Source organism: Eleutherodactylus coqui, chromosome 6 (assembly GCF_035609145.1).
Source record: "Eleutherodactylus coqui strain aEleCoq1 chromosome 6, aEleCoq1.hap1, whole genome shotgun sequence".
Lineage (NCBI taxonomy): Eukaryota > Metazoa > Chordata > Amphibia > Anura > Eleutherodactylidae > Eleutherodactylus > Eleutherodactylus coqui.
The window spans coordinates 152,113,176-152,140,637 of NC_089842.1; the positions used below are offsets into that span (position 1 = coordinate 152,113,176).

The window sequence follows — 27,462 nt, forward strand, 5'->3', positions numbered from 1 at the left end:
TGTATGACCCCATTTAAAAGAATGGGGTTCATATTCGTGCGTCTCGCAACGCACAAATCATCCGCGATTTTCTTGGCCGTGTGAAAACGGCCTTAATGCTTCTGCCCTCAGAACTTCAGCGCTTGCTCCATATATATGGCAGTTTTTTTTATCGTCTTTTATACCTTATGACTTGAATGTAATAAACATTGACATACAGACTTTCCGTAGACTGCACTTACAAATGACACGTGCTGCCTTCTTCCTGTCACTGCAGAAGGCCCCTGAGCGGTCGTCTGTCAGAAATCCCTTGGTGGTTCAGTGTATAATGGGGCTTCTTCACAGCCCTGCTACATGTGTATACCTGCTACAGGGCTCAGTGGCCATCGGATGTTTACATTGAATGACTCTTTAACTCCTAACTGTCCTCAGTGCTGTGTGAGGAGCACAGGCCACCTTTCCAGCAGTGGAAGGGTTACAGCGTGTAATTTGCAGGAGGGTTTCGGGCTCTCACACTGGAGTCATCCCCCATAGTTCACCACAAGGAGCTGTCTGGTTTGTGAACTAGTCATCACAAGGGGTAATACCTCCAGGCCCCAAAACCAACATGGCCGATTATGATTCCATGACATTAGTCCATGTGATCGTTAGGTCATCTACTCCTGACCAATCAGGGAAGCAGGAAGGATGACAGCTAGTGACTACGGCGGCTCAGATGGGAACAAGCAGTAAGGAAGGCGTTTGTTTCTCCTGTTATGCTGTGGATGGGCTGCTTGGTGCTGCTATGCCAGCGATATTCCTGGCCACCCTATACGAATATTCTCCTCTCTTCTACATTACAGTGGTGTCTATCTGCTTTGTAGTCACTTGTGGGATAGTGCTGGGATGGTGAGTGACTAGTGAATGCTTTGTGATCGCTTGCCATCTGTTTCCTGTATTTATATTTTCCAGCAGCTGACTAAAGACACACACAGAGGAGATATATCAGAACTGATGCAAGTGGAGCAGCAACCAATCAGATTCCAGCTCTAGGTTATTAATAGATGAGCGGAGAGGGTCTGCCACTTGGGATCCCCACCGATCAGTGGGTTCCCCTCTCATGCATATTTAATATTTACATAAAACTGCACAAGTGTTGTTTATACTAACAGCATAAAAATACAAGGTGCTTAGTGCACATTTTGATCAAAATATGTGGGCCCATCTGCTGCGTCCAGGCGAACCTCAATGGATGGGTTCTTAGTGCTATGGACACCTCTCTTTGGGCCAAAAAGCCTCCCTATGAATGGGAAAGCTGGATACATGGCTATATACTATCACTGAACTACCTGGGACAGATGGGTGAATGGACAGCACAACCAATGAAGGCAGCTACGCAAATGCACATGCAGCAAAAACCATAAGTCTGCACTTCCAACAAGTTAATGAAACAGTCATTGTCGCAGCGGCTCGGTTTGATACTACAGACATAGCTTTCATTGAATTCAATGGGAGCTGTGCCTGCAGTAACAAACCAGGCCACTGCCATATGGACAGCGCTATCTACTTCCAGTACTGTCTGTGTCAGGAATCAGATGATTGGTGGGGATTAGAGATGAGCGAGCGTACTCGGTAAAGACAGATACTCGAGCGAGTATTGTGCTTACCGAGTACCTGCCTGCTCGCCCGCAAAGATTCGGGTGCCGGCGGGGGTGAGTGCTGTGTTGTGGGAGTGAGCAGGAAGGAGCGGGGGGAAGAGAGAGAGAGATCTCTCTCCCCGTTCCACCCCGCCGGCACCCGAATCTTTGCGGGCGAGCAGGCAGCTACTCGGTAAGGACGATACTCGCTCGAGTATCTGTCCTTACCGAGTACGCTCGCTCATCTCTAGTGGGGATGCATTTATTGATGACCTATCCTAAGGATCCCAAAGGTCCTGGAGAATCCCTTTAAGACCTTTGCAAAATGAAAGCAGCAAGATAATAGGTTGCTATGGGTGACTGCTCCATTATCCCCTTGCACCAGTTTTGATAAATCTCCACCAGTAATAAAGCTGAGCCTGATACGAGTGCTGATTATCTTCGTTCTATTTATCACTAAGGGCTTTTACCCACTAGCGTTTTTTTTTCCGCTGTGTTTTTTTTTTTTCAAATGTCAATGGGACTTTCTAATGTTAAAATCGCATTGCTCCCAAAAAAATTGTAGCAACGCAAACTTGCGATTTTTGTGCGATGCGATTTTAACATTAGGGGGGGGAAAACCGCAATGAAAAAAAAAAACGCTAGTGGGTAAAATCCCTAAGGGTGGATTCAGACGACCGTATATCAGCTCGGTTTTCGCGCCGAACCGATATATGGTGTCCTCATCTGCAGGGGGGGGGAGGATGGAAGAGCCAGGAGCAGGAACTGAGCTCCCGCCCCCTCTCTGCCTCTTCTCCGCTCTTCTGCACTATTTGCAATAAAAGGAGGCGGGACGGGAGTGGGGCTAAGTTCCAAGAATTAGCCCTGCCCCCGCCCCGCCTCTCCCCATTGCAAATAGTGCAGAGGGGCGGAGAGGAGGCAGAGAGGGGGCGGGAGCTCAGAGCACTGCTCCTGGCTCTTCCATCCTCCCCCCCCCCCCCCTCTGCAGATGAGGAGGACGTATATCGGCTCGGCGTGAAAACCGAGCCGATATACGTTCATGGGAATCCAGCCTAAGGCTAACTTCACATGGGCAAGCGCGATATCGGGCCATGATTCACTGCCTGATTTCACACTCACCAACATGCCATTTCCCTTCTCTCTCAAAGCCACCTTGCCCTGGCAGAGGATCGCTAAGTTTCTTCAGTTATTTCCAGGGGGAGACCTCGTGTCGCGTGTACCCAGCACGTAGTGCGATGCTGCCGCCGGCCCCATGGAGAATAATGGGAGATGTGAGAACACGCAGAAGGATAGAACATGCCGCGATGTGTTTCCTGCATTGCGGCGTGATGCGGGAAAAGATCTTTTTTAAAAGAATGGCCTTCATTTTCATGCTAGATTTGTGTTTCTTGCAACGCACAAATCTTGCGCAATTTTCTCACCCGTGTGAAGCCGGCCTAGCGAGGATACTTTTAATTCATGAATGATTTCAAACCGTGCTTCGGATTTATGTTTGGCGCATACGCCAGGAGACAATCATCCTGCGTATGCGTTGAAGTTAAATTTCCACCTGTATGACTATATACTGCACTGTTGCTTACATTGCCCACAGGCTCCCATGGTAAAGAAGTGTACAACACTTGGTATGCGTCTTTCAATGGTCTCCTCTGTATTGAAAAGTGCACAATTCATTAGTGATAACTGTTACTTCTAGCATGTAGTGATGCAAATGCACATTGGCCAAGGCAATCACATGACACCCGTAGGGTATAGCACATGAATCCTCTTCTAATTAATTCGTAGGATCCAAGCATGATCCTCTCTGGGTTTTGCTTTGCCAGCTGTACCCACTAGTGTACATTAGTGCCCTTCCATGTGGTATGTCATATCTGGAGATCACAATTGGAAGGGCACTTTATAAAAAGAACCAGGCAGCAACGGAGAAATGGTGGGGAATTTATAAAGAGATCCTATTCAGTGTAATGGTACTCACCACAGTGGTGATCATGGCTACTAACCTGCCCTAACCATTCCCTTATAGGTTTGTAAAAAAAAAAAACTGAACGCCAAGTCGATTGATTGATTGATGACACTAAAGCCCCATTTACACACAAAGATGATTGCTCAAAATGCGTTTAAAAAATACGGAGAATGACAGTTTGAGTGATCATTTTGCATAAGCTGCTAATGAGCACTAATTTGCATGTAAGTGAGGCTCCCTTTGCTGTATGCAGATAACAGCAGGTGGTCTTTTATCTGCATACGGCCCCTTTGTTTTGCCATGGGACAGCAGCTGAAAACAATGTTATCAGCGCCCCGATGAAAAATCACAGCGTGCGGTCCCTGATATCAGCTTTCTGGCCGAACTATGGATTTTAAACTCAACATAAAATCATCATTCAGCCAAAACGTAAACATGGTCGCATTTACACACAACCATTATCGCTTAAAAGACAACATTTTAGGAAATTTTGAGCAATAATCATAACGTGTAAATGGGGCTTAATATTTTTTGTCCTTGATAGGAAAAGTCACAACTTCCATTAAGGTTCCAGATTGTCAGGATCAGATGCCAAAATAAAGGAATTTCCTTGTGTAAGATTCGCTTAAACAATTTTTCTCCTGTTGCAGGCGCGGCCTGGACGTTCCTGTTATACTGAGAAACTCCGATGAAACTACTTCAAATACCTTAATTTGTAAGAAGCAGATGAAGGAAGTGAGGAACCCCTTTGGCTTAGAAATAGTTAATCCAGATACTGCTACTATAGAGAGTAAGTGATTCAATTCTATCCTGACAAGGGTGAGGGAAGGGGTGATCATTGGCAAGACTCATAATGGAGAGGGATTCCTTGATGTGTCTGTGCAATATGTTAACCAAGTAAGAGGAGATACATGAGCCTGAGTCTGGCCATGTTCCCCTCCAGTGATATATTGGGTCTTATACGATTCAGGACTTCTCTGTTTGTTACTCTCGCCGTCCAGGGCATACGCAGCAGATTTCGCCAGCACCGCAGCTCAAATGCATCGATCCTCCTTCTATTTAACAACGCACTAAAGATGGACAAAATCCATAGATTCTCCTGCCTGGCCAATTTTTGAGCCAAGGAGGATGAATTTTTGCACGCATTCTATAACCTCATTGTCGATTTTGATTTGAATTTGGCCATTTTTTGCAGTTGTCATCATTTTAAATCAAGGCTGAAGTACAGCCCCTCTGCAATCCACTGCTTGTTGTTAGGCATTCCATTTCTGTAGTATCTGGGATTTTAGGATGCTTTCTTGGCTGTAGGAGAGGGGCTGTCTTCATTTTTTTTACCTAACCTGCTATGTGTCTTAACATTATGTTGTAGGCATTATATCTGTCTCCAATGTACTGTGGCCAAAGCAGCATAATTCTTATTGGACTGATCGTTATTAGCTGCTTTTACTTACTAGGGCTTGTGTATTTATGCCCACAGCATATATAGAGATATAGAATATATACTATCCTACAGGATTTCACCTCAGCAAGCAGCTGAATAACCGGAGTTATGAGCTCCGCCCCTGATCACATGACAGTGACATCATTACAGGTCCTTCAATATTTTGACCAACTCCAACCGTCATCACAAGTCCCTCAATGAGATACATGTGATGATGTCATTCACTATACTAACTTATAAGTGGGGTATTGTGCCACCAGAAACACTGCTACTATAAATAATGCTAATAACTAGTATTATTACATATATAGAACAGGAACCATACACATCTACTAAAAGACTGACAAATTAATACAGATAGAGAGGACAGTGTACAGGGAAAGGGGTTTCTGTAGGTTGTCAGCTTGTCTGAAAAGGTAGGTTTTATTCACATTATGTTATTATTTTTAATATTACTCTCTTAACTATTAGTAAATTCCCTAACACTAAGGCCAGCTGTCCATGGGAGTTGCGTTTTAACACAGCAGATTTCCGCCGTGCGAGAACACTAAAGTCACTATAATTTTCTGCAATGAACCTATCATTATGATAAGTCCATTGCGGAAAATTGCGGCGTGCTGCGATTTGTTTAGGCAAGCAGAAAACCGCTATGGATTTCCGCTCTTGTACGTCGGGCTGCGCTTTCCATAGTTATCCTATGGAAAGCATTTTATGCGTTACCCGCGTGCGGATTATCGCCGTAAATAATGCAGTGAAATATCGCCAGTGGACAGGAGGCCTAAAGTTTTCTCAGAAGAAGGCAAAAATCCCTGGACAAATTCTGGCAATTTGTGACACAGAGGAAAGAAAAATTCTTTCTTGACTCTGGGAAAAGGTGATTAGTTCTAGAACCCTGGATCAAAGCTCTCATTATAACTACTAATGTTACTACTATTATTTCATTACTAGTATTGCAACTTTTACTATTCCTACGATACCTACTACTATTATTATACGACATTACTGTTATGCTACTCGTATAGCAGTTAACAGTAACTAGTATAACAGTTCCTCCTTCGCTATCCTTCTTCTTCTAATCTTCAATCTCCAACCCACAGTATATATAATAATTGCCTTTATATCTTTCTTCTCTTAGTACATTCCTTTGTTCTATATCCTTCTTATCAGAGGCGTAGCTAAAGGCTCATGGGCCTGGGTGCAAAAGTTTATCTTGGGGGCCCCCCAGCTTCTCTTAACCCCTTAATGCAGAGGTGTAACTTGAAGCTCCTGGACCCCAATCCAAAACCTGTAACAGGGCCCCCAACTATAATACTTTATTCATAGTACTGGGCTCTCTATATGGAGAAGAGAGGCCTTATGGGCCCCCTAAGGCTCCTGGGCCCAGGTGCAACCGCATCCCCTGCATCCCCTATAGTTACGCCAGTGCTTCTTATCTTAGTACAATTCTTCCTTCTATATCCTTCTTTAGTTACTGTTATCTAAACTGAATCCTTTGTTCTCTGCTTTGTCTAGCTTTGTTTTAATCATTTTCTTGGGTACCATTCTGTTACGTCTAGTCACTCCAACCTGAGAAAGTGTATATTCTGTTAAGTCTAGTTCACACAAGAACTCAGGAACTTAGACAGAACACGGAAAACTGTAAACTGCACTCAAGAACAGACATACCACAAACAGAGGAGGGGCCCAAACGACACACATACCTCCCACCTGAGACATGTACATTCTGTTACGTTATTCACACTCACAAACCGATGAAACTCTGGCGTAATTTGGAAACAGCGGACATAACTCACGGACAGATATAACACACTGACTGACAAACACCCAAAACACGACAAAGCATGCCTGCACGCATAAACAGATGTAGATAGATATGATTCAAGGTATTGGTTTGTATTTTAGCCAAGATACTTAAGCCCGCGAGCCCACTTCATGGGTCCTCGTTACTTTGCGGGTCCCTACTCTAATGAGACAACCTTCACATGAAACCTGCCTGCATGCGGGGTGATCAATCACAACAGGGATGGCCCCATGCTTGCACAGACACGCAGGAACATGGCACTGTTTAAACTTAACACACTGAACAGTGGAAAGCCCAGCAGAGGAGCTGGTATACATGAGTAGCAGACCGGTGGTGATTGGCTGGAGAAATCCACACCCAGCCAGCTGAATTAACTCCCACCTGTGGGGCTGCACCGCTGGAAACCCGTGTAGAACAGATCCCAGCATCACACCCTGACATTTTCTTTTCTCCCTTATTGCCTTTCTCTTCTTCATCCACGTTTGCAGGGCTCTCCTCTCAGTGCTTTTCTTCCTTGGTCTCCTCTTTCTTCCATGTATGTCTCAGCAGTGCTTCTTCATATGTTGGCAGATATGAATCCTAGTCTTTTGGGGCTGTTTAAAAATCCCTGGTATTCTCACTCTTCTCCATCTTGTAGAGGGGTGAAGGCAGAAGTTGCATACAATACGCCAGTCGTCTTAGGGTTTCCTCTGATGTGACGTAAGCTAAAGTTAGCAGATGATGGGATCAGTCATGTAATAGAATCATAAACCCCAGGGTTCCCCCACTTCTGTGTAGAGTAGAGGATGTGACAGAGCTGCTGAGCTCAGTACTGATCCACATCTGCTGACTAACCTGAGGAGAACCTCAGCAACAAGAAACCAGGAAAATGTTGTGTAGCAGTCTGTAGTCCGCGTGGGCAGGATGAAAGCTGCAGCCAGTGATATAGATGACGCTTAGGCTGTGTTCACACGTCCAGTTGTTCTGTCAAGCTTTCAGGTATATAGATCAGTCTGTAGTTGTCCTAAAAATACTGGAAACCTAAAAGATCCTTTCAGAGTTAATTAAACTAATGCCAGGCATATAGAGAATGGTCAGCCAACACAGTGTTAATGGGCATACATATACATCCTAATGGGCATACATGTACCTCCTAATGGGCATACATGTACCTCCTAATGGGCTTGTAGGGAGTGGGAGCCAATCCTGCTGCAAACATGATGGGTACTGGTTGTTTCCGACAGCAGACAGCTACCTGCCCACAACAGTCATGATCAGCACTCAAGCTGATCGTGTCTGTTAACCCTTTAAATGCTGCTGCCAGTTCTGAGTTATATATTTATATCAAGCAATTAAGACTTGCATTAGGCCGCTTCCACACGGGCGATTTTCTTGTGCGATTTCTCCTATGCTTTCCTATGGGTTCTTTCACATGAGCGATGTTTGGTAGCCTGCTACATTGCTAGACTAAAAAATTGCAGCGTGCTCTATACAGCCGTAATGTGCGGGGTTTTTTTAGCCCATGTTTCTTCATGGAGCTTGCTTGTTTATTGCATTGCATAGCACAAACCTGCAATTTTCGTGCGATGCCATTTTTTTAAAACTTAAGAAAAGTCCTATTAACTTTCTCGCTAGAAAATCGATTTTATCACGCGCGAAAATCACGCGTAGCAGTGACGCCATGCTGCATTTTTCCCAAGAAAAAAGCATCACTGACTCTACAAAATCGTGTGTACATAGCAGCAATTTCGCTGTCGCCTGTGTGGAAGTGGCTTAAGGGCGAATGCCCACGGACGGATTATCGCTGCAGAATCCGCGGACAGACACCCGCTGCAAATTCTGCAGCAATGGCTGTCCATAGACATTCTGTGTTAAATGATTCTCCCCTGCCCACGAGCGGAAATCAACTGCAATTTTTCCGCTCGTGGGGGAGAATCGCAGTTTGATAACATTTTCAGAACACGATCCAATGGTTCCTAGGTAATTTCTTCTTTTTCAGTATGAAGCACCTCCATGTCATTCACATTTACTAGAAGGTCTGGTATTTGTGCACCAGCTGCCCAGTAGATGATGATGGTGGCAGGGATGCAGCACCTGCTTTCCTATGTGTTTGTATCATAAGGGGTACGGGCTGCAGTGATCCTTATCTCGTTTTGTTTGCTATCTTTGCCCAGAGGGTGTTACATTGAGACCGCACTGCCTGGAGAAGTGTATTCTTTCCTGTTACTGGGGGTGCAGCGTACAGAAAGTCCAGGAAGCTCTGCAGAAACATGTCTACTGCTTCCAGATACAGACTCCTGGAGTACTGGAGGACGCCCTGTATAGTGAATACCTGTACAAGGAGCAGCACGTGTATCCTTTTTCTGCTATAAGTGCTCAGAATACAATTTTACTAATATGATTATGGTGTTGACTTTTAATAACCTTTTTACAGTACTTAATCTGTATAAAAGTTAAGTGAACTTTCATAACTCAGCTAGTACTGATCCTGACTTACAGTCTACATTACACTCCAGAGCTGCATTCACAATTCTGATGGTTGTTAAAACCCATTTAGACACAACGATTATTGCTCAAAAGCCGTCTTTTGAGCGATAACTGTTGCGTCTAAAAGCGCTTCCATCATGCACTGTTCGTGCACTGTTCCTTCATTGCTCACTTCTAGCCAGCTAGAAAAAAGCGATGAGTCTTATCAGTGCTGTAAGCTGATTTTCTCAGCAGGCGGCGCTGATAGTATTCTTTTAGCTGGTATCCTGCTGGCAGTTCTCAGCAGGACACCAGCTGAAAGCGCTGAGAACAAAGCAGCTGTTTGCAGATACAAAACAGCTGCATTATTCTGAGAGCTATAGCGGCGGTATCCCGCTATGCCTGCATAACTCTTAAGTAGCTAATTAGTTACTTAGAGTTATGCAAAGGCGATCGCTCAAAACTGTCACTCAAACTGACACTTGAGTGAATTTTGAGCTATCATCGTTCCATGTAAATGGGCCTTTACAGTTATGCTTTGTTCACACTTCTATTTGGAGGATCCATCCAAGATTTCCATCATAAATGTCACAAAAAGGCCTCATGTCCACGGGCAAATTAACAATTTAAATCCGTAGCGTCTTTCCTGCACGCGGATCTGCGCCCCATAGGGATGCATTAGACATCGGCAGGTAGTTAAATACCTGCGAATGTAATTTTTCCCGTCAGGCGCGGGTCCCGCGTGCAGGAAAAAATCCGGACATGCTCCATTTAAGTGTGGGTCTCCCGCGGGGACAGCTCCCGCAGGCTTCTATTGAAGCCTATGGAAGCCGTCCGGATCCGCAGGAAACCCGCGCCTGAATTAAACTCACCTGCTCTGGGCGATGCAGGTCTTCCTTCCTTCGCGGCCGGAAACTTCTTACTTTGGCCCGGCGGATGCGCGCGGCACGCAGCCGGCGTGCCGAGCACATCCGCCGGGCCGAAGAAAGAAGATCCGGCCGCGAAGGAAGGAAGACACGGACCGCTGCAGGTGAGTTTATTCTTATTTTCAGCCTCATGTCCGCGGGGCAGGAGGGACCCGCTACGGATTCTCCATGGAGAATCCATAGCGGGCCTGACTTTCCCCGTGGACATGAGGCCTAAAATAGAATATTTAGTGCTGTTTCTTCCAGTAAAATGACAGAAACACAACAAAGCCCATTATAGTCATTAGCTTCTGCCCGTTGCTGTTGGTGGCTGTCATATGATGGCTCTAGCATGCCATTATTTTAGTTTTTTTGTTCCTATGATGGAGTCCTATATCAGAAATCACCAGAACAAGCTCTAAGCCAGGCTTCTAGAACTTGGCAGTAGGTAGGGGCCAAAACAACACCTCTTGAGGCCGCAGATAGGTTTGTAGTGGCTTACTTACAAAGTAAGCCACTACAAACCTATCTATTCTATAGATACTACTTATATAATAAGTAGGTAGAAGTCGCTCACTACAGCAGTGAGATGTTAGGCCTCCAGAACAGCTTTTATCACTGGGCAGCATGAAATTCAGAGAAGGTCCTGGGAGTGATGATGGGCAAAATCTGAGAGTGAGTGAAGACGCATGATTATGAGACCAATGATTTTCAAAGGTTCTATTCTCATTTGCGATGTCTTCACTCAAGCCTCGCAGCGATAAGAAAAATCTTCAATATTGCCCATTGTTGTCAATGGGGCTGGTGTCAGCAGCGCCGGCCCCATTGAAATCAATGGGAAGAGATCACGAAGCAGCCTAGGAATCCCCATAGAAAGGAGAGAGAGGAGAGCGGAGCAACAGGGGATCTCTTACATACCTCCTCATATTTGGAGAGATTGGGGGCGGGGCTAAAGGGTTTCCCCAGAGCTTCACCAAGAGCAAGGGTGTGGCTTGAGAACCTGCAGGGTTAGAGGGGTTATCATTGTGATACTTCTCTAGCTAAGAGAGTGGGCGGGGCTAGAGGGTGGATCCCGAATTTCATCACATCGCTGTGCCATGTGGGAAAACGGGTCAGAAACGCTCTTTTCTCCTTAGGGAGAGCAACTATATACTATAAATAAGTGAGGAGACTCAAATGGCCACGCACGCTCCTCTGGGTAATATGCCTTTCAGTAGGTGGCACTGTGGAGGATTTATTCCATCTCCCTTATTTGCATATGTGGGAAAACAACGCTCAGGTGTATTAACCCTTTCAAAAGAATGGGGTTCATATATATGTGTCTCACAACTCACAAATCTTGTGCAATTTTGATACCCATGTGAAGGCGGCCTTACACTGATTGTTGGGACATCTCTGCTGTATGGATCCGTGCAATAGTTTGGGAGAAATTTACATTTTATTAGCAGCCAGACAGATGACTACAGGAAGAAGTCCTCGATATTCATGAGCTAGCCCTGCTCACCTTACCGTCTAGTCACTGAATGGCAGCTGTCTGCCTAGTACTGTGCATGGACAGACCGCTGTCAATCGGTGGGCAGATGGTGGGATGTCCGGGACTAGCTGCAGCTCGTGAATATTGAGGACTAGTTCTATGTGTTGTTGCTTCTAATAAAATGCAGTTTTTTCCCAAACTACTGCAGAGATAAATAGAACAAACCTATCCCTGCAAGCAGCGAGCCTGTCACTACCTTATGCTGCGCTCAGTGAGGGCTGCAAAAAGATGGTGACAGATTCCCATTAAGATTTCAGCTGTTCTATAGTGTGGCCACTAGGTGGTGGTGTTAGACTGCTGAGTAATACTGTATATCCCATACATGCATTAGGCAACACTTGTGCAGATGTGTGAATTAAAATTGCAGTAGAGGTAAAGCTTTCAGTAGAATGACCTGTACTTTATGCACCATACCTCAGATACAGATATACCTCTACTTGTTTTATGTAAATTAAGCTTATTCTTTGTATCATGAAAAGTTCTGCAACTATGAAAATTATTTTACATCTCATTTCCTCATATTGTTCAGCATCTCTCTTTACTGTCAGTAAGACTATGTTCACATCAGAGGTTCTGATCACACTAATTTACTCGAAATCCTGGATGAAATAGCGCAGCACACTGTGGGACATTGACGGACAGTTGGATGGTAGACAAGACAGCAGTATAGTCCATATTGGGGTCCATTCAGTGCTGTTAAGCCGGTTGATTCCATTTTTATGTTCCCACAATGTAGCAGGAAAACGGTATCTATAACATTGATGTGAACAGAGCTGAAATGTGAAGCGAATTTCTTATAATCATTTCTTCAATTTCTCAGTTTTTTAGACTTCTGTTAGCTCTTAGTACATGGGAATGTTGTCATCTAGGAAGCCAGTACAAACCTAATACTCCGCACAGCTGAGAGTTTGCTAAAATTTTCCCCAGTCTACAATATTATCTGGACTCCGAACTGATACATTGTTCCTGTACCGATACATTGTAAAGGCCCATTTACAATGATCGCTCAAAAATCACTAAAAAGCGATCGTTTGAGCGATCATCGTTGCGTCTAAATGCGTGCCCATCGTGCACGATGGACTGATTGTTAAATTCAGGCCAACCTAAAAATCGTCATTTGGCCTTATCAGGAGTTCTCCACGGGGAGTGATGATAGCATTGTTTCCCGTTGGGAGAACAAAGCAGCTGAATGCAGATAAGAGGCCTAAGGCTATTAACTGCTTTCAGCTAAGGCTTCATTTACACGATTAGATGCTCTTAAGTAGCTGAGTAGCTACTTATAGTTTATGCAAAATGATCGCGCAAAGCTGTCACTCAAACTGTCGTTTGAGCGATCTTTTAGCGATCATCGGCTGGTGTAAATGGGCCTTAAGAGATCCTTCCACGTGGGCTGAAATAGGTTGTATGACGCACTGCAAACTGTGGTACATTCCACCAGAATCCACAGGCTCCGTGCAGATTTTGTATGTGGAATTGGAAATGGCTTAAAACCTGACTGCAATTCTGCATCAAACTCTGCTGTTAGACCTGTGGATTTGGATACATTCTATACCATAATTTTGTCCCGTGTGAAAGGTCCCTAACAATCTAACAGGATTGGAGATAAATTAGTGATCCTGATATGTTTATATCATAGGAGGTTGTGTAGAAAGGATAAGTCCCCCTGTCCACAGGTGTTGTGAAGTCCCGCGGCAAATCTCCGCCGCGGGAGCCGCCGCCCGGTAGCAGGAGCCAGCAGACGAATCTCCGCGGTCAGCCTATCTGAGAACGCTATGGAAAGCTTCAGACGGCGTGATTGGCCGGCGATTTACTGCCGGCGAAATCACGCCCGTGGACAGGTGGCCTAAAAGTATAGCTTACTGCGGTGAGTATTATTAGGAATCAAAGGGATTAGTTACATTTCAGAACTAAAAATATGCAAACATAATGTGATAGTATGCTACAATTGTATCCAGTCTCAGCATTGCATTGTGTTGTGAACCATCTTGGAAGTGATGAAGAAAACTCAGGGGAACACATCTGCAAAAGATTTTGCTCTGTCTTCTTGCATAAGAAAAGTCGCACATTTTTGCGCAAAAGGATATTTGCGCGAATTTTTTTTGGACTTCTTCCCGTTTGACGTTGAGCCCCACCACATTTTTGAAAAGTGAGTAGATTGTCCTAGGTGGTGTAGCCACTCCAGACTGACAGATGTATATATAATTTATACCAGAAAGTGGTGTAAATTATACCGGAAATGTACGCCAGGCCAGATCTGGCTTGCATTTCTGGGAAAGCACACAGAGGTGCTGCGATGCCCTGAATACATGAAGAGGCCTGCACTTTTTCATGTATTCAGCACGCCGTGAGCCAGGGGAAATCATACCAAGCCTGCCATCTAAAATCAAAAATGCTGGCTTAGTACATTTCCCCCAGGGCGTATTAAAATGTTTAATGTCATTTCCCATTACTATCTGGCTGCAGGGATCTAACAACCTGATTCCCAACTCATTCATAAGGGATATTTCAAGACTTTTAACATTTTTTCTATTGATGACCTATCAATAGATGATTGGCGGAGTTCCCCACTGATCTGCTGATTCCCAGGACTGCAGTCACTGTGATCAGTGCAGGAACTACTGACCACAGCACATTGGCCTGGGTTGGTATTGTAGGCACAGCTGGCGTTGAATTCAGTGGCAGCTGCGCCTGCACTACCAACCCAGGCTGGGTCAATGCAGTCGGCTTCCTGTGCTGACCGTACTAACGGCCCCAGAAATCAGCTGATTGGCAAGGATACTGAACAGCGTCTCCCTGTCAATCATCTATTGATGACCTGTTGGTCATCAATAGAAAAAATAAAAAGCCTTGGAATATCTCTTTAAGAAAGGGGTGCCTGGGTATCCATTGCCAGTGGAGAGGTGGCTGCTTATGCTATAAATGTCTGTAGGGAGAATACCAGGATATAGGTCTATCCGATTTGTATTCTTGATTGTCAATCCTCTTGTCTAACATCGTTATTATGTTTTTCTGCTTATCACAGGTTCAGCAGTATATGTGTGCCCACTGTTTCCTATCCTTTTATCAGGATTTTTTACAGTATCACAGTAAAGCACTGAAGAATGGAGTGAACCTCCGTCTTCTGCCCTATTTCCTGTAGTTTGTGTCCTATTAGCATTTGCAGCCTCATTATTTGGTTGATGACTGCTGAGCGTATGATTATGACTCAACAGTGACTGTACTTTGGGAGGAACAGCAGCGAATTCATGGAGAAACTGGACAGAGAAAGTGCTGATGAGCATAGGAGTATGTACCATAGAGACTGCTATGGGGCCCAATAATGACAGGTTTCATCCCCTTTTCTACTGCTTGGCTGGAACCAGTGCAGGACACCCCTCTGCAGAGGAAATGAATTGCTCAAAAACAAGGGCGTTGGGAATTGACTTAAGAGTCATGTAAAGGGAGTGGAGGGGAAACCAGACTCTTCTATCCTGGCTGCCAAAATCCAGCATTTTATTAAGTGGCCCATCCATATAATAATTGTAATATTCAGACGTGGAGGATTCCGTCAATATAAACATTTGTGACAATATTTGGTGTTTTCTTGTAGAACACGTTTTTTTTCCCCCCCAACCAATAGGGTATATTCCCAGGTAGTGGAAAGTGTTGCATCAAATTCTGTATCACAATTTCAACGGAAAGCCTGTCAAAATCCGTACTGTAGGTGCAGATTTTGTTGTGGATCCTCAACAGATTTCACCCTTTCAATTGAGCTGCCTACCTTTGTGAACCCATACATGCTGCAATCAATATTGATTGCAGCATGTAGGGGGTTAATGGCAGGGATCAATCACTGTTCTTGTCGATCCCCGCTACTGCAGCTGGACATTGGCTGTCCTTCACATGATGGCTCCCATGGTGGATGGCGCGTGCTCAGATTCTGCGCCCATGCCATCCATATGCAATAAATGTTCGGCATTTCGCACAAAGGCCTTCCCAACCATGATGTACATGTACGTCACGGGGCAGGAGGGGTTAAGGACATCAGTTGAAAGCCATGTTCAAAAGTCATATTTGTTGACAGGTTTCCTTAAGGCGGGTGACATGCTGACGTATTTTGGCCGCCCTTTTACGTCCGTGCGTCTCAGGCCTGACTGCGGGTCTCCTGACCTGTACTAACAGCATCATAGCAATGTATTTAGGTGCGGATTTGGCCATCATGGATTTCCAGCAGAATGCTTATAGAAATTTCGCTAAGTGCGAAGTTACCCAATGATAGAAAATCCTATGCTTAAAGGGGTTGTCCCGCGCCGAAACGGGTTTTTTTTTTTCAATAGGCCCCCCGTTCGGCGCGAGACAAACACAAGGGATGGGTTAAAAAAAAAAACAGTTTAGTACTTACCCGAATCCCCGCTCTGCGGCGACTTCTTTCTTACCTTAGCAAGATGGCCGCCGGGATCTTCACCCACGATGCACCGCGGGTCTTCTCCCATGGTGCACCGTGGGCTCTGTGCGGTCCATTGCCGATTCCAGCCTCCTGATTGGCTGGAATCGGCACACGTGATGGGGCGGAGCTACGAGGACCAGCTCTCCGGCACGAGCGGCCCCATTCACCAGGGAGAAGACCGGACTGCGCAAGAGCGTGTAATCGGGCGATTAAACGCTGAAATTAGACGGATCCATGGCGACGGGGACGCTAGCAACGGAACAGGTAAGTGAATAACTTCTGTATGGCTCATAATTAATGCACAATGTACATTACAAAGTGCATTAATATGGCCATACAGAAGTGTATAACCCCACTTGCTATCGCGGGACAACCCCTTTAACCTCTATGCCTTAATAGGAAAAAGAACCTGGGAGCACCCTACGCCACCAGGAATTCATGCAATGCAGCACAGTAACCACTGTTTCATTGTATCAGCAATGTGGTCCAGTGAGTAAGACCCCCCTCTTAAAGGAGATGTCCCGCGCCGAAATGGGTTTTTTTTTTTTTTAACCCCCCCCCCGTTCGGCGCGAGACAACCCCGATGCAGGGGTTAAAAAAACCACCCGCACAGCGCTTACCTGAATCCCGGCGGTCCGGCGTCTTCATACTCACCTGCTGAAGATGGCCGCCGGGATCTTCTACCTTCGTGGACCGCAGCTCTTCTGTGCGGTCCACTGCCGATTCCAGCCTCCTGATTGGCTGGAATCGGCACGTGACGGGGCGGAGCTACACGGAGCCGCTCTCTGGCACGAGCGGCTCCATAGAAGACTGCTGAAGACCCGGACTGCGCAAGCGCGGCTAATTTGGCCATCGGAGGCCAAAAATTAGTCGGCTCCATGGAGACGAGGACGCTAGCAACGGAGCAGGTAAGTATAAAACTTTTTATAACTTCTGTATGGCTCATAATTAATGCACAATGTACATTACAAAGTGCATTATTATGGCCATACAGAAGTGTATAGACCCACTTGCTGCCTCGGGACATCTCCTTTAATCACCGTCTGCCACTTATATCATGAACGCAGCATTTTTCTGAACACTCATTCAGCGTGCAGAAACAAAGCAAGGAAGAAATATTCATTCAGCTGCCAGAGGACAACAAGATAGAAGATTTTGGCCCGGTGCCTCGGACTTGTTATCCTCTCATAGCCCTGCTGACAGTGTCTGATGTGGATGACCGGGAGTTATACCCTATTGTAAGTCGGCACTAGTGCATGAATAGCCATTTCCACACACACATGATTGATGATTATGTATGTGCCCTCTCTGCTCCCACTAAGTTGTTGTCCTTGTTTTCACTGGATGAAGATCAGTAAGTTGTGGTTTGTTGCTCTCAGATCACATTTCATTATGGTGGTACAAAGGGAAGCCCCGGACTCCAAGCTAATTATTTGCATATTTCCAAAACGGATTATAGAAAGTCCCTGTCTTTCCTAGTCATACGGACATACTTGTTTTATACCACACCTGTTATCTGGACACAGCAGCAGTGGCTATTCTGTCAGATTGTTGTTTCCAAGGCTTATACTAGGATTACAAGTTATCCCCTATCCGCAGGATATGGCAGTTAATGTGTTAAACCCATGCAGACCTAATACTTCTCACTTCTGAGGGTTGGTTACAATTATATCCAGTCCAGAACAAACAGCCTCAGCCCCAGCTGATACATTTTACCTGCACTGATACATTGTAGCACACTCTCTGTACACGAGGCAGGCTGATTCTTATTGGGTTAGCTCAGAAGGATTGTCTTCATTGGATACAATTATCACAAAAGGTTAGCTGTGAGAAGCATTAGGTCTGTACTGGTTTTCAGCCTCTGGGTGAAAATCTGAATGTTCCCATTCATTAACTGCAAGCAGAGATCCTGAAAATAGCGAGGAATTGAAACAAAAAGTGTTTGAGAAAGTTGCAAAAGTATTCTTTATAGAAGGAAAGAATTATTTATATGCAACTGGGAAAACAGCTTTTATTTTCAAGCGGGTGTCTCATGAAGACAACCTAGTTCACTATCCCTATAAGGGATCCTGCACACTGGCTAGGGTGATATCGGGCCGGATATTGACCTCGCAGTCCTTCTGAAAACCCCTGGATGCGAGGTGTTTTCACATGGAATCCGCCTCGCATCCCTGCGGGGAATCCCTTCATCACTGTGGCTGTCACAGCCACAGCAAGAGATTGCATGCTCTCCCACTGTTTTCAGTAGGGCCAGCGCTGCCGCCGCCAGGCTGTTGTACAAAAGGGGAACAGGGCTGAAAAAATCCCCTGCTGCAGCTGTCACAGCCGCTGCAGGAGATTGTGCTGTTCTCCACTGTTTTCAACGGAATCCCCTGCTGCAGCTGTCAGAGCCGCGGCAGGAGATTGTGAAGTTCCTCCATTGGTTTCAATGGGACCAGCACTGCTGCCATCATCCCCATTGAAAACAATGGGCGATATCGCCATAAGAAAGAACGTGCTGCTATTTGTTTTTCTCATTTTTGGGTTTTCCTCCCCCATTTTAAAAAACCATAACTCTTTTATTTATCCATTAATGTAGATGTCTAAGGGCTTGTTTTTTGCGGGATGAGTTGTATTTTTCATGCGTGACAATGTACCATATAATGTACTGATAAACTTTTTAAAAATTCTTAGTGGAGTGAAATGGGAAAAAAAAAACAAAATTCCACCATCTTTGGGTGTCGTCTTGTTTCTACAGCGTACACACTGCAACAAAAATGATATGATAAGTATATTCTGTGGGTCAGTACGATTACTACGATTGCAAATTTATATAGTATTTTTTGCTATACTACTTTTTTTCAAAGATATTTAGTTTTTTCTTCTTCTTCTGACAACCATAACTTTTTTAAGTTGTGCGAAGACTAATTTTTTTCTGGATGGCCCGTAGTTTCTATTGGAACCATTTTGGAGCAAATACAACTTTTTGATCGTTTTTTATTACATTTTTACTCGGAGACAGGGTGACCAAAAAAAGCACAATTCTGGCATTCTTTACTTTTTTTTCTGACGACGTTCACCATGCGGTATAAGTAATGCATTACTTTATTATGTTTTATTATTTAGATTCTTTTTATTATAAATATAGCAAAAGGGTTTTTTTTAATTTTTATTACTCTTTTTAAAATAATAAGTAGAACTTTTTTAAACTTCATTTTTAACTTTTTATTTATTTTTTTTGTCCCCAGAGGAGACAAGAACTTGCAATTAGTGATGAGCGAGCACCCAAATGCTCGGGTCCACGTTATTCGAGTTGAGCTTTTCGTAAAATTCGAGAGCGCTACTCGAGTAACGAACCCCATTGACTACAATGGGAGACTCGAGCATTTTTGTATGTGGAACCTGCGCAGGGTCACGAGCTATTTTTTTTTCTTGGTCCCTCTCCCTATCCCTCCCCCTTCCTGCAAGACCAAAAATCTTCAAATGACGCGCGCTGCGTCGCGGTAGGGAGGGGCCAAAAGCTGGGGCGGGGTCGAACACGATTTGATGCTCGTTCGAGTAACGAGCACCATCAAGTACGCTAATGCTCGAACGAGCATCAAGCTCGCCAGAGTACGTTCGCTCAACTCTACTTGCAATCCTTTGATTGCTACTGCAGTATAATGTAATGCCATTAGAGATGAGCGAGTATACTCCCTAAGGCACATTACTCGAGCGAGTAGTGCCTTAGCCGAGTATCTCCCCGCTCGTCTCTAAAGAATCGGGGAGCGGCGGAGAGAGCGGGGAGGAGCGGAGATCTCCCTCTCTCCCCCCCCCCCCCCCCCCCGCTCCCCAACGCTACTCACTTGTCACCCGCGCCGGTCCCCGAATCTTTAGAGACGAGCGGGGAGATACTCGGCTAAGGCACTACTCGCTCGAGTAATGTGCCTTAGCGAGTATACTCGCTCATCTCTAAATGCCATAGCATTACATCACACTGCAATCTGACAGGCATTTTCTCAAGCCATGCCATTGGCATGGCTTCATAGGCACTCTGCAATGGCAGCCCTAGGAACTTTCATCATGGGGGTCCATACGGGACCTCCAAACATTAGTCGGGGCAATTAAATGCCGCTTTCAGAATGGATGGCAGCATTTAAAGGGTTAACAGCTCCGATAAGTTGCACAGCAGCTCATTTGTCTCACAGCATCGCTGCAAGATGGAATACACCCATGTAAATTAATAAATACATTGCACGAGTTGTGTGTATCACACAAACACACAGAACTCGCACACTTTTTACCACCCGTGTAAATAAGCCTTTATTGGGACACACATAACAGACCAGGACATGACTTTTATGTAATAGGTTGCAGCATGATGCATCGCAGTCAGTCATGTGACCCCCGGGTGTGTATGATTTTAGCAAAAGGGAGCGATCCATCTCACCTCAAACTTGTGTTCTTGAAATCTGAGCTGTAGGAGACAAATGTGGAATTTGGCATTCTGCTGACAAACTTTTCACTAACTGTCAACAGGGGCTTAGGTAGAGCTACCCGTCTATTAAATAGCACATGGAGGTGATTTCCAGCTTCCCTTGTTTTGCTGACCGGCATATTCCATGTTACAGTAAATGGAGTATTTTAGCCTCCACTTTTCCTGACTCATGAGCAGTAATGTTACTGCACTGCTGATGGTAGTTGGTACAATAATTGTTGTGGCCCTTACATAGGGGTTGCACAATATCGTACTCTAGACTGTTTTTCACAGGATAGGGAATAGTTATCTGATCAGTGGGACCCACACTAATCACAAGAATGGTGTTCTTGATGATCCCTGAATAACCAGAGCGCTGGATACACCTGCACACTGCCACTCCATTCCTTGTAATGGGCTGCAGGAGATATCCGAGTGCTTGTCCAGCGGTCCTATTGAAATTAATTTTGCCACAATGCACAGGTTTGACCACCACTGCATTCTAAATGGACTTTCAGAACCCCTGTTCTCTTGACCGGAGTGGGTCTCAGCAGTCAGACCCTCAACATTTAGTTATTTCCTATCCATTATTTTGTGGCACAGCCTCTTTAATCATTATATTCTGAAAAGTTTTGCAACTTATGATAAACTTTTCAATTTCGTCTTTTTGTCAAGGTCTCTGCTTCTTGTCGGTAAATTTAAACATTCGGTTTTACATGCAAACTATATTTCAAGATATCTGCTTTGTTGAATCCAGTGGTTGACAACTATTCTGGCTGTTGGGCAGACAGATGTAGATCTGCCCTGCTACATACCGGTTTGACTTTGGGCTATTTGAGCAGGCAGCACCTGGGAAACCCCAATTTTCAATCTGGACTCCTCCACCCAGGATTTGGTCTTCGCTGTAGGGTCCCCAAGCCAATACTTGTATTGCTGATGTTGCAGTGGTCCAAAGTGCAGGTCCTGATAGTGGGAACAGATGCATATCCAGAAAACAGGCTTTAGTCAGGGCCGGAGACACAGGGGCAATAATGAGATCCAGGCATATGGTCAGGGCAGTAACGAAGTCCAGAATATAGAGCTAAGGTCAGGGAGCACAGAACTCAAAATTGTCAGGAATAGTGTTAAGGGTCAGAACCAAAATACATAAAAAGGGGCTTTGTCACAATGGCTAGAGAAAACAAACTGAGTAGGCATCCTACTTGTGGGCAGAATCCCTCATGAAGTGGGACCTGGATGGGGATTGTTGGGGGACATGTTTAGGGTGTGTGCACTGGCTCTTTAAGTGAAGGGGTGGGAACATGCTCTATCGGCTAACACCAGGGAGGCATGGCGTGCAGGATGGCAGCGCCCAACTTCGGCCACACTAGCAGATAAGCGATGGCAGCACAATGTGAGACTGACTTAGTCCTACTAGGTTCCATTACTACATATACAATTCTGGCCATGGAATTTCCATATATATTAGTACTTTTAAAAGGATGCACTGGAATGAGACAGTTGGAAGTTGCATGCAGGTTGTCCCTTCCCTGTGTTACAGTTGGCGTACATTGGTTTTCTACAGTGGTTACAACTTTACATTTTGTAACCATGATTGTGTCCCCCTTTTGAGCCATGTCCCCCAATGTATATTTGTTTGGATTTACACTGAAGTCTTCTCTTAATAGGTGTCCATGCTCACCATCATTCATATTCCAGACAGAAGTTACAGGATGCCTTGCCGGATAATGTACCAGTATCTACTGACCATACAAGGTCAATTCTATGACCTTAAGGTAAAGACTTTACGAGCTATTCACTTGAATGGGGATGAGAAGTAATACCGGACAGCCTCTGGATGGGGGTTGCATTCTTTCATAAGATCATAGTATAGAAGGCCGGAAAAAGACATATGTCCATCCAGTTCAGCCTATTAACCCTCATGTTCATCCAGAGGAAGGCAAAAAAAACCAAACCAATGAGGTAGACGCCAATTTTCTCCATTTAAGGGGAAAGATTCATTCCTGACTCCAATCAGAATAATCTCCGGATCACTGACCGTTTTGAAGTTATTAATGATTATAACATAATATTGTATCACTAAAGAAAATGTCCAGGCCCCTCTTGAACTCTTTTTTTTCGAATTTGCCATTACCACGTCCTCAGGCAGAGGGTTCTAGAGTCTCACTGCTCTTACAGTAAAGAATCCCCTTCTATGTTAATGTAGTTTCCTTCTTTCCTCTAGACGCAGAGGATACCCCCTTGTTACAGTCCTGGGTATAAATAGATTAAGGAAGAAATCTCTGCATTGTCCCCTGATATATTTATACATCGTTATTAGGTCGCCCCTCAGCCATCTCTTTTCTAAACTAAATAATCCCAGTTTTATTAACCTCTCTGGGTAGTGTATTCTGCCCATTCCATTTATTAAGTTGCCCGCCTTTGTACCCACTCAAGCTCTGATATATCCTTCTTGAGTATCGGTGCCCAAAACTGTACACAATATTCTATGTATGGTCTGACCAGTGGCTTGTAAAGAGGAACAACAATTTTCTCGTCATGTTCCCCTAGACTTCTTTTGATGCCCACCTTGATCCCATTTGCCTTGCACTGGTTGCTCCAGTTAAGACTACAGTTAACTAACATCCCCAAGTCCTTTTCCATGTCAGTGTTACCCAGTGGTTTCCCATTTAGTGTGTAATGGTGACATGTATTTCCTCTGCCCATGTGCAGAACTTTACATTTATCAGTGTTAAATCTCATTTGCCATTTTTCTGCCCAACTTATGCAGATCCTCTTGCAATGTCCTTGAGTCCTGTCTTGTGTTAATTTTTTTACATAGTTTTGTATCATCTGCAAAGAATAGGGCCCAAAACCGACCCTTGTGGTACCCCACTAGTAACGGTGACCCAATCAGAGTATGTACCATTTATAAAACCCCTCTGCTTCCTATAACGGACCAGTTACTTACCCACTTACACACATTCTCCCCAGACCAAGCATGATCATTTTATATACCAACGGCCCAGTATCAAACGCTTTGCAAAAATCCAGATACACAAGATCCAGTAACTCTCCCCGGTCCAGTCTAGATCTTACCTCCTCGTAGAAGCTGATCAGGTTGGTTTGACAGGAGCCACATCTTATAAACCCATGCTGATTTGGAGTTATACAGCTATTTTCCTTGAGGTCCTTAAGGATAGCATCTCTTAGAAACCCTTCAAACATTTTACCCACAATAGAAGTAAGACTTACCAGCCTGTAGTTTCCAGCTTTGCTTATTGACCTCTTTTTGAATATTGGCACCACATTAGCGATGCATTAATCCAGTGAAATAGACCCTGTCACTATAGAGTCCTTAAATATAAGAAACAAGAGTCTGTCTATCACATTACTTAATTCCCTGAGAACCCAGGGGTGTATGCCATCAGGACCTGGTGATATGTCTATTTTAATCTTTTTAAGGGTGCCTTCACACTGGCCATAAGAGTGAAAACGCAAAATTATGAAACCAATGATTTTCAATGGTTTCCCTCACATTAGTGATGTCTTCACTCATGCGATGTTGCGAGAATAAAAAAAAAAAAATCGCAGTATGCGCTAGCTATCTGCGATTTAATTTTTTTTTTATCTCCCATGTTTCCCTATGGAGCCTCTTTTTTTTATTGCATCGCAATGCACAAACTTGCAATTTTTATGCAATGCGTTAATAATAGAAAGTCCTATTGACTTTTGAACCTAAAAAATCTCTGCAAAGTAGTGCAATAAAAACGCAAGAGAAAATTGCAAGTGGCAGTGATGTTTTTGCGAGAGAAAGCAGCGTTTGACATTCAAAAATCGCGGAGAAAAAGGTCACGATTTTGCCTTGATTTTCTGGCGGTAATATGGCGATCGCCAGTGTGAGGAAGCCCTAAGATGGCTCTGCACTTCACTTGGGTTGTATTTCTTTATCAGAAAAAAACTTAAACATTTTTTTCAAATCCTGCACATTTCTTTTAGGGCTCTTTCACACAGCCGTATGAGTACAATGCTGCGAGTCTCACAGCGTTGTACTCATCGCAGCCCCTACGCGGTGTCAGCAAAAGAGCTGGCAGAGATCGCGTATGGGCTGCGATAGGCACTGCGCATGCCGAGGACTATAACGTCACAGACATGCGCAGTGTGACTTTTTTTTTTTTTTATTCCTCGCTATGTGCAGAGCGGGGCTCCGTACTAAACACTGCACTCTCGCAGGCCGTGCAAGGTGGTAGCGTTTCAATACGGAGCTCTTCAAGGGCTGGGTATGAAACGCAGAAAAATAGAGCGCGCTGCGTATTATACGCAGTGTCCCCTCGCAGCTCCAACGCAGGTGTGAATGGAAGAATGAACGTCCATAGACTTTCATTGTCTCCATTCAGCATGTGTTATGCATGGGGAAAACGCCTGCGGTGACAAAACGCCTGTGTGAATGAGCCCTAAAGAGTATGATTATACTGACTAGCCATACTTTATGACTGTTATTCTTAATTGGGTTCATATATTTTTTTTCTTCCAGCAACTTTATATGTCCGTGAGTGATAATGCAGCAAAGTCGACAGAGGCTGTGACAGAGGATGTATCCACGGATAAAGAACTGCTAGAGAAGTTGGGACTATCCGAGGAGGAGATGCAAGAGAATACTGCCAAGGACTGTGTTGTGTGTCAGAATGACACTATAAATTGGGTATTGTTACCGTGTCGACACGTGTGTCTGTGTGATGGATGTTTAATGCGCTTTCAGCATTGCCCAATATGCCGGCAGTTTGTTCAAGAAAGCTTCCCTCTATGTAGCAGGACCTCACCAATGGATTAATGAAGTGCAACTAAAATACTACTACTACAAGCTGGCACTGCTTCAACCAACATTCAGCGCATGCTTCGTAGTGCCCCTCCGACTGTGGGTTTATAGGCTGATCAGTGGGTATCATTAATCTAATCAATGTCCTTATGTGAGGACCAGATATTCCTTAAAATTAATGTCTATCCTTGAATGTCCTTTGAGATTTTTAAATTGATCTCTAAAATGCTGTGCAGATATCTTCATAGTGATAGAGGTGTTTCTGCTACAGACATCCAAATCCATATACTGTAGTTATATGCTAAAATTCTAGCAGCTTGCAGCCACCACTAGGGGGAGCTTACTGCATACAGTTTATATGTTAAAAGGGTTTTGCAGGGAACTATTACTGATGGCCTGTCCTCAACATAGGTCATCAATAGTTACCGTATATACTCGAGTATTAGCCGACCCAAGTATAAGCCGAGTCAATAAGTTTTACCACAAAAAACTGGTAAAACTTATTGACTCAAGTATAAGCCTAGCTATACTCAAGTATATCCTAGGTAAAGAAAAAATGCAATACTCACCTCCCAGCCGGTGTCTGTGTCCCCAGTGCGATGGTCTTCCCGGCGGTGCAGCAAGCTGCTTGAGAATTCTCCCTGCTACCATCTCCCTGCTCAGCTTTGAATTTCCCCTCCGTCAGCACTGTGTGAGTAAGAGCTGTAGTTGGATCGAGCGCCAGGCAATCACAGCCGGCGCTCGATAAACCAGTCACAGCCATTCAGTGATGTCATCCACTGAATAGCTGTGAACGATCGCGTGCCAGCTGTGATTGGCTGACGCTCGATCCAATCACAGCGCTTACCTACACAGCGCTGACGGCGGGGGAATTCAAAGCTGAGCAGGGAGATGACAGTGGGGAGAATTCTCAAGCAGCTTGCCGCACCGCCGGGGAGACCATCGCGACGGGGACACAGACACCAGCTGGGAGGTGAGTATTGTTGTTTTGTTTTTTTTACCTCACTCGAGTATAAGCTGAGGGGGGCTTTTTCAGCATAAAAAAATGTGCTGAAAAACTAGGCTTATACTCGAGTATATATGGTAATTGATTGGGTCCGCCGCTCAGGACCCCGGCCAGCTGATTGGGCATCTCCTGTCAGTGCTGCTACACACAGGAGTACGGAGTGGAAGGAGCTACTCCGACTCCTGGGTACTGGCTGGTGCGTGTAATTGCAGGTGCAGCTTCTGTTCCGTAGCCCTGGTGGTAGCGTCGCTGACAGCGGGAGCCTAATCAGCTGGGGTCCCGAGCAGCGGACCCCAGCCGATCAACTATTCAAGACCTATCCTGAGGATGGCTCATCAGTAGTATTTCTCTGGAAAATCCCTTTAAGCTTTATAATAAAACAGCATTCAGTAAGCTTTACATATTGGTGACTCCAAACAACTTGATTTTTATCAATTATGTCTATGTTCTCAAATCTGCACACTATAAAAATATATTAAGAAATTAATCAGTATATAATGAATATTCATGCCAAATGAGGATGACTGGAGGACCTAATTATTGATGACTCCGTTTATAATATTCAAAGGATTTAACCCTTTTAATATAAAAAAAAACTTTCAGCAGTGAGGAGTAGCTAATGGTCTGTATGGTCACATCTCATGGACAAAGTAGCTTCACTGTCACTAAGGCTTTATTTACACGGACGGTTTTCTTGAGCAAATTCTCTCCAATTGCGATATGGATGGAACTTGCATGAGAAAATTACCCATTATTTTCTATATGTTTATAAACATTGTCGATTTTTCTCACAGCTAGAGCCCAATTGTAATATGTCCTTTTTTTTGCGCAATATAGCCCATTCATTCCTATGGGTGCATAAAAAAAATTGCAACACACTCGCATGTAAATGCGATCTGCATGCAAGTGCAATATTTTTTTCATTGTATCAAAACATGTAATTTTTCATACACATGAAAAACGTGTGTGCAGCGATGTGATGTTCTCGCTAAACGGAACTACCAAGCAGCGCTCTCCACTTAAGCAGAATCAAAGTGAGTGGGAATTGAATCCACAAAGCCATGTATCCAATTAATAATTCTCTATGACGGCATTCAAGGTGCAAAGAAAAATAAAATC

General features: G+C 44.5%; 1 protein-coding gene across 1 annotated transcript; it reads left to right on the plus strand.

Annotated features, from left to right (window-relative positions):
* Positions 1–719: 719 nt before the first annotated feature.
* CGRRF1 (cell growth regulator with ring finger domain 1) lies at positions 720–25,917 on the plus strand. The gene is made up of 6 exons (XM_066607996.1): positions 720–867; positions 4,206–4,345; positions 8,951–9,128; positions 17,198–17,345; positions 22,210–22,317; positions 25,056–25,917. The coding sequence occupies exons 1-6, from the start codon at positions 764–766 to the stop codon at positions 25,350–25,352; spliced, it is 975 nt and encodes a 324-aa protein (XP_066464093.1). The 5' UTR covers positions 720–763; the 3' UTR covers positions 25,353–25,917.
* The last annotated feature ends 1,545 nt before the right edge of the window (positions 25,918–27,462 follow it).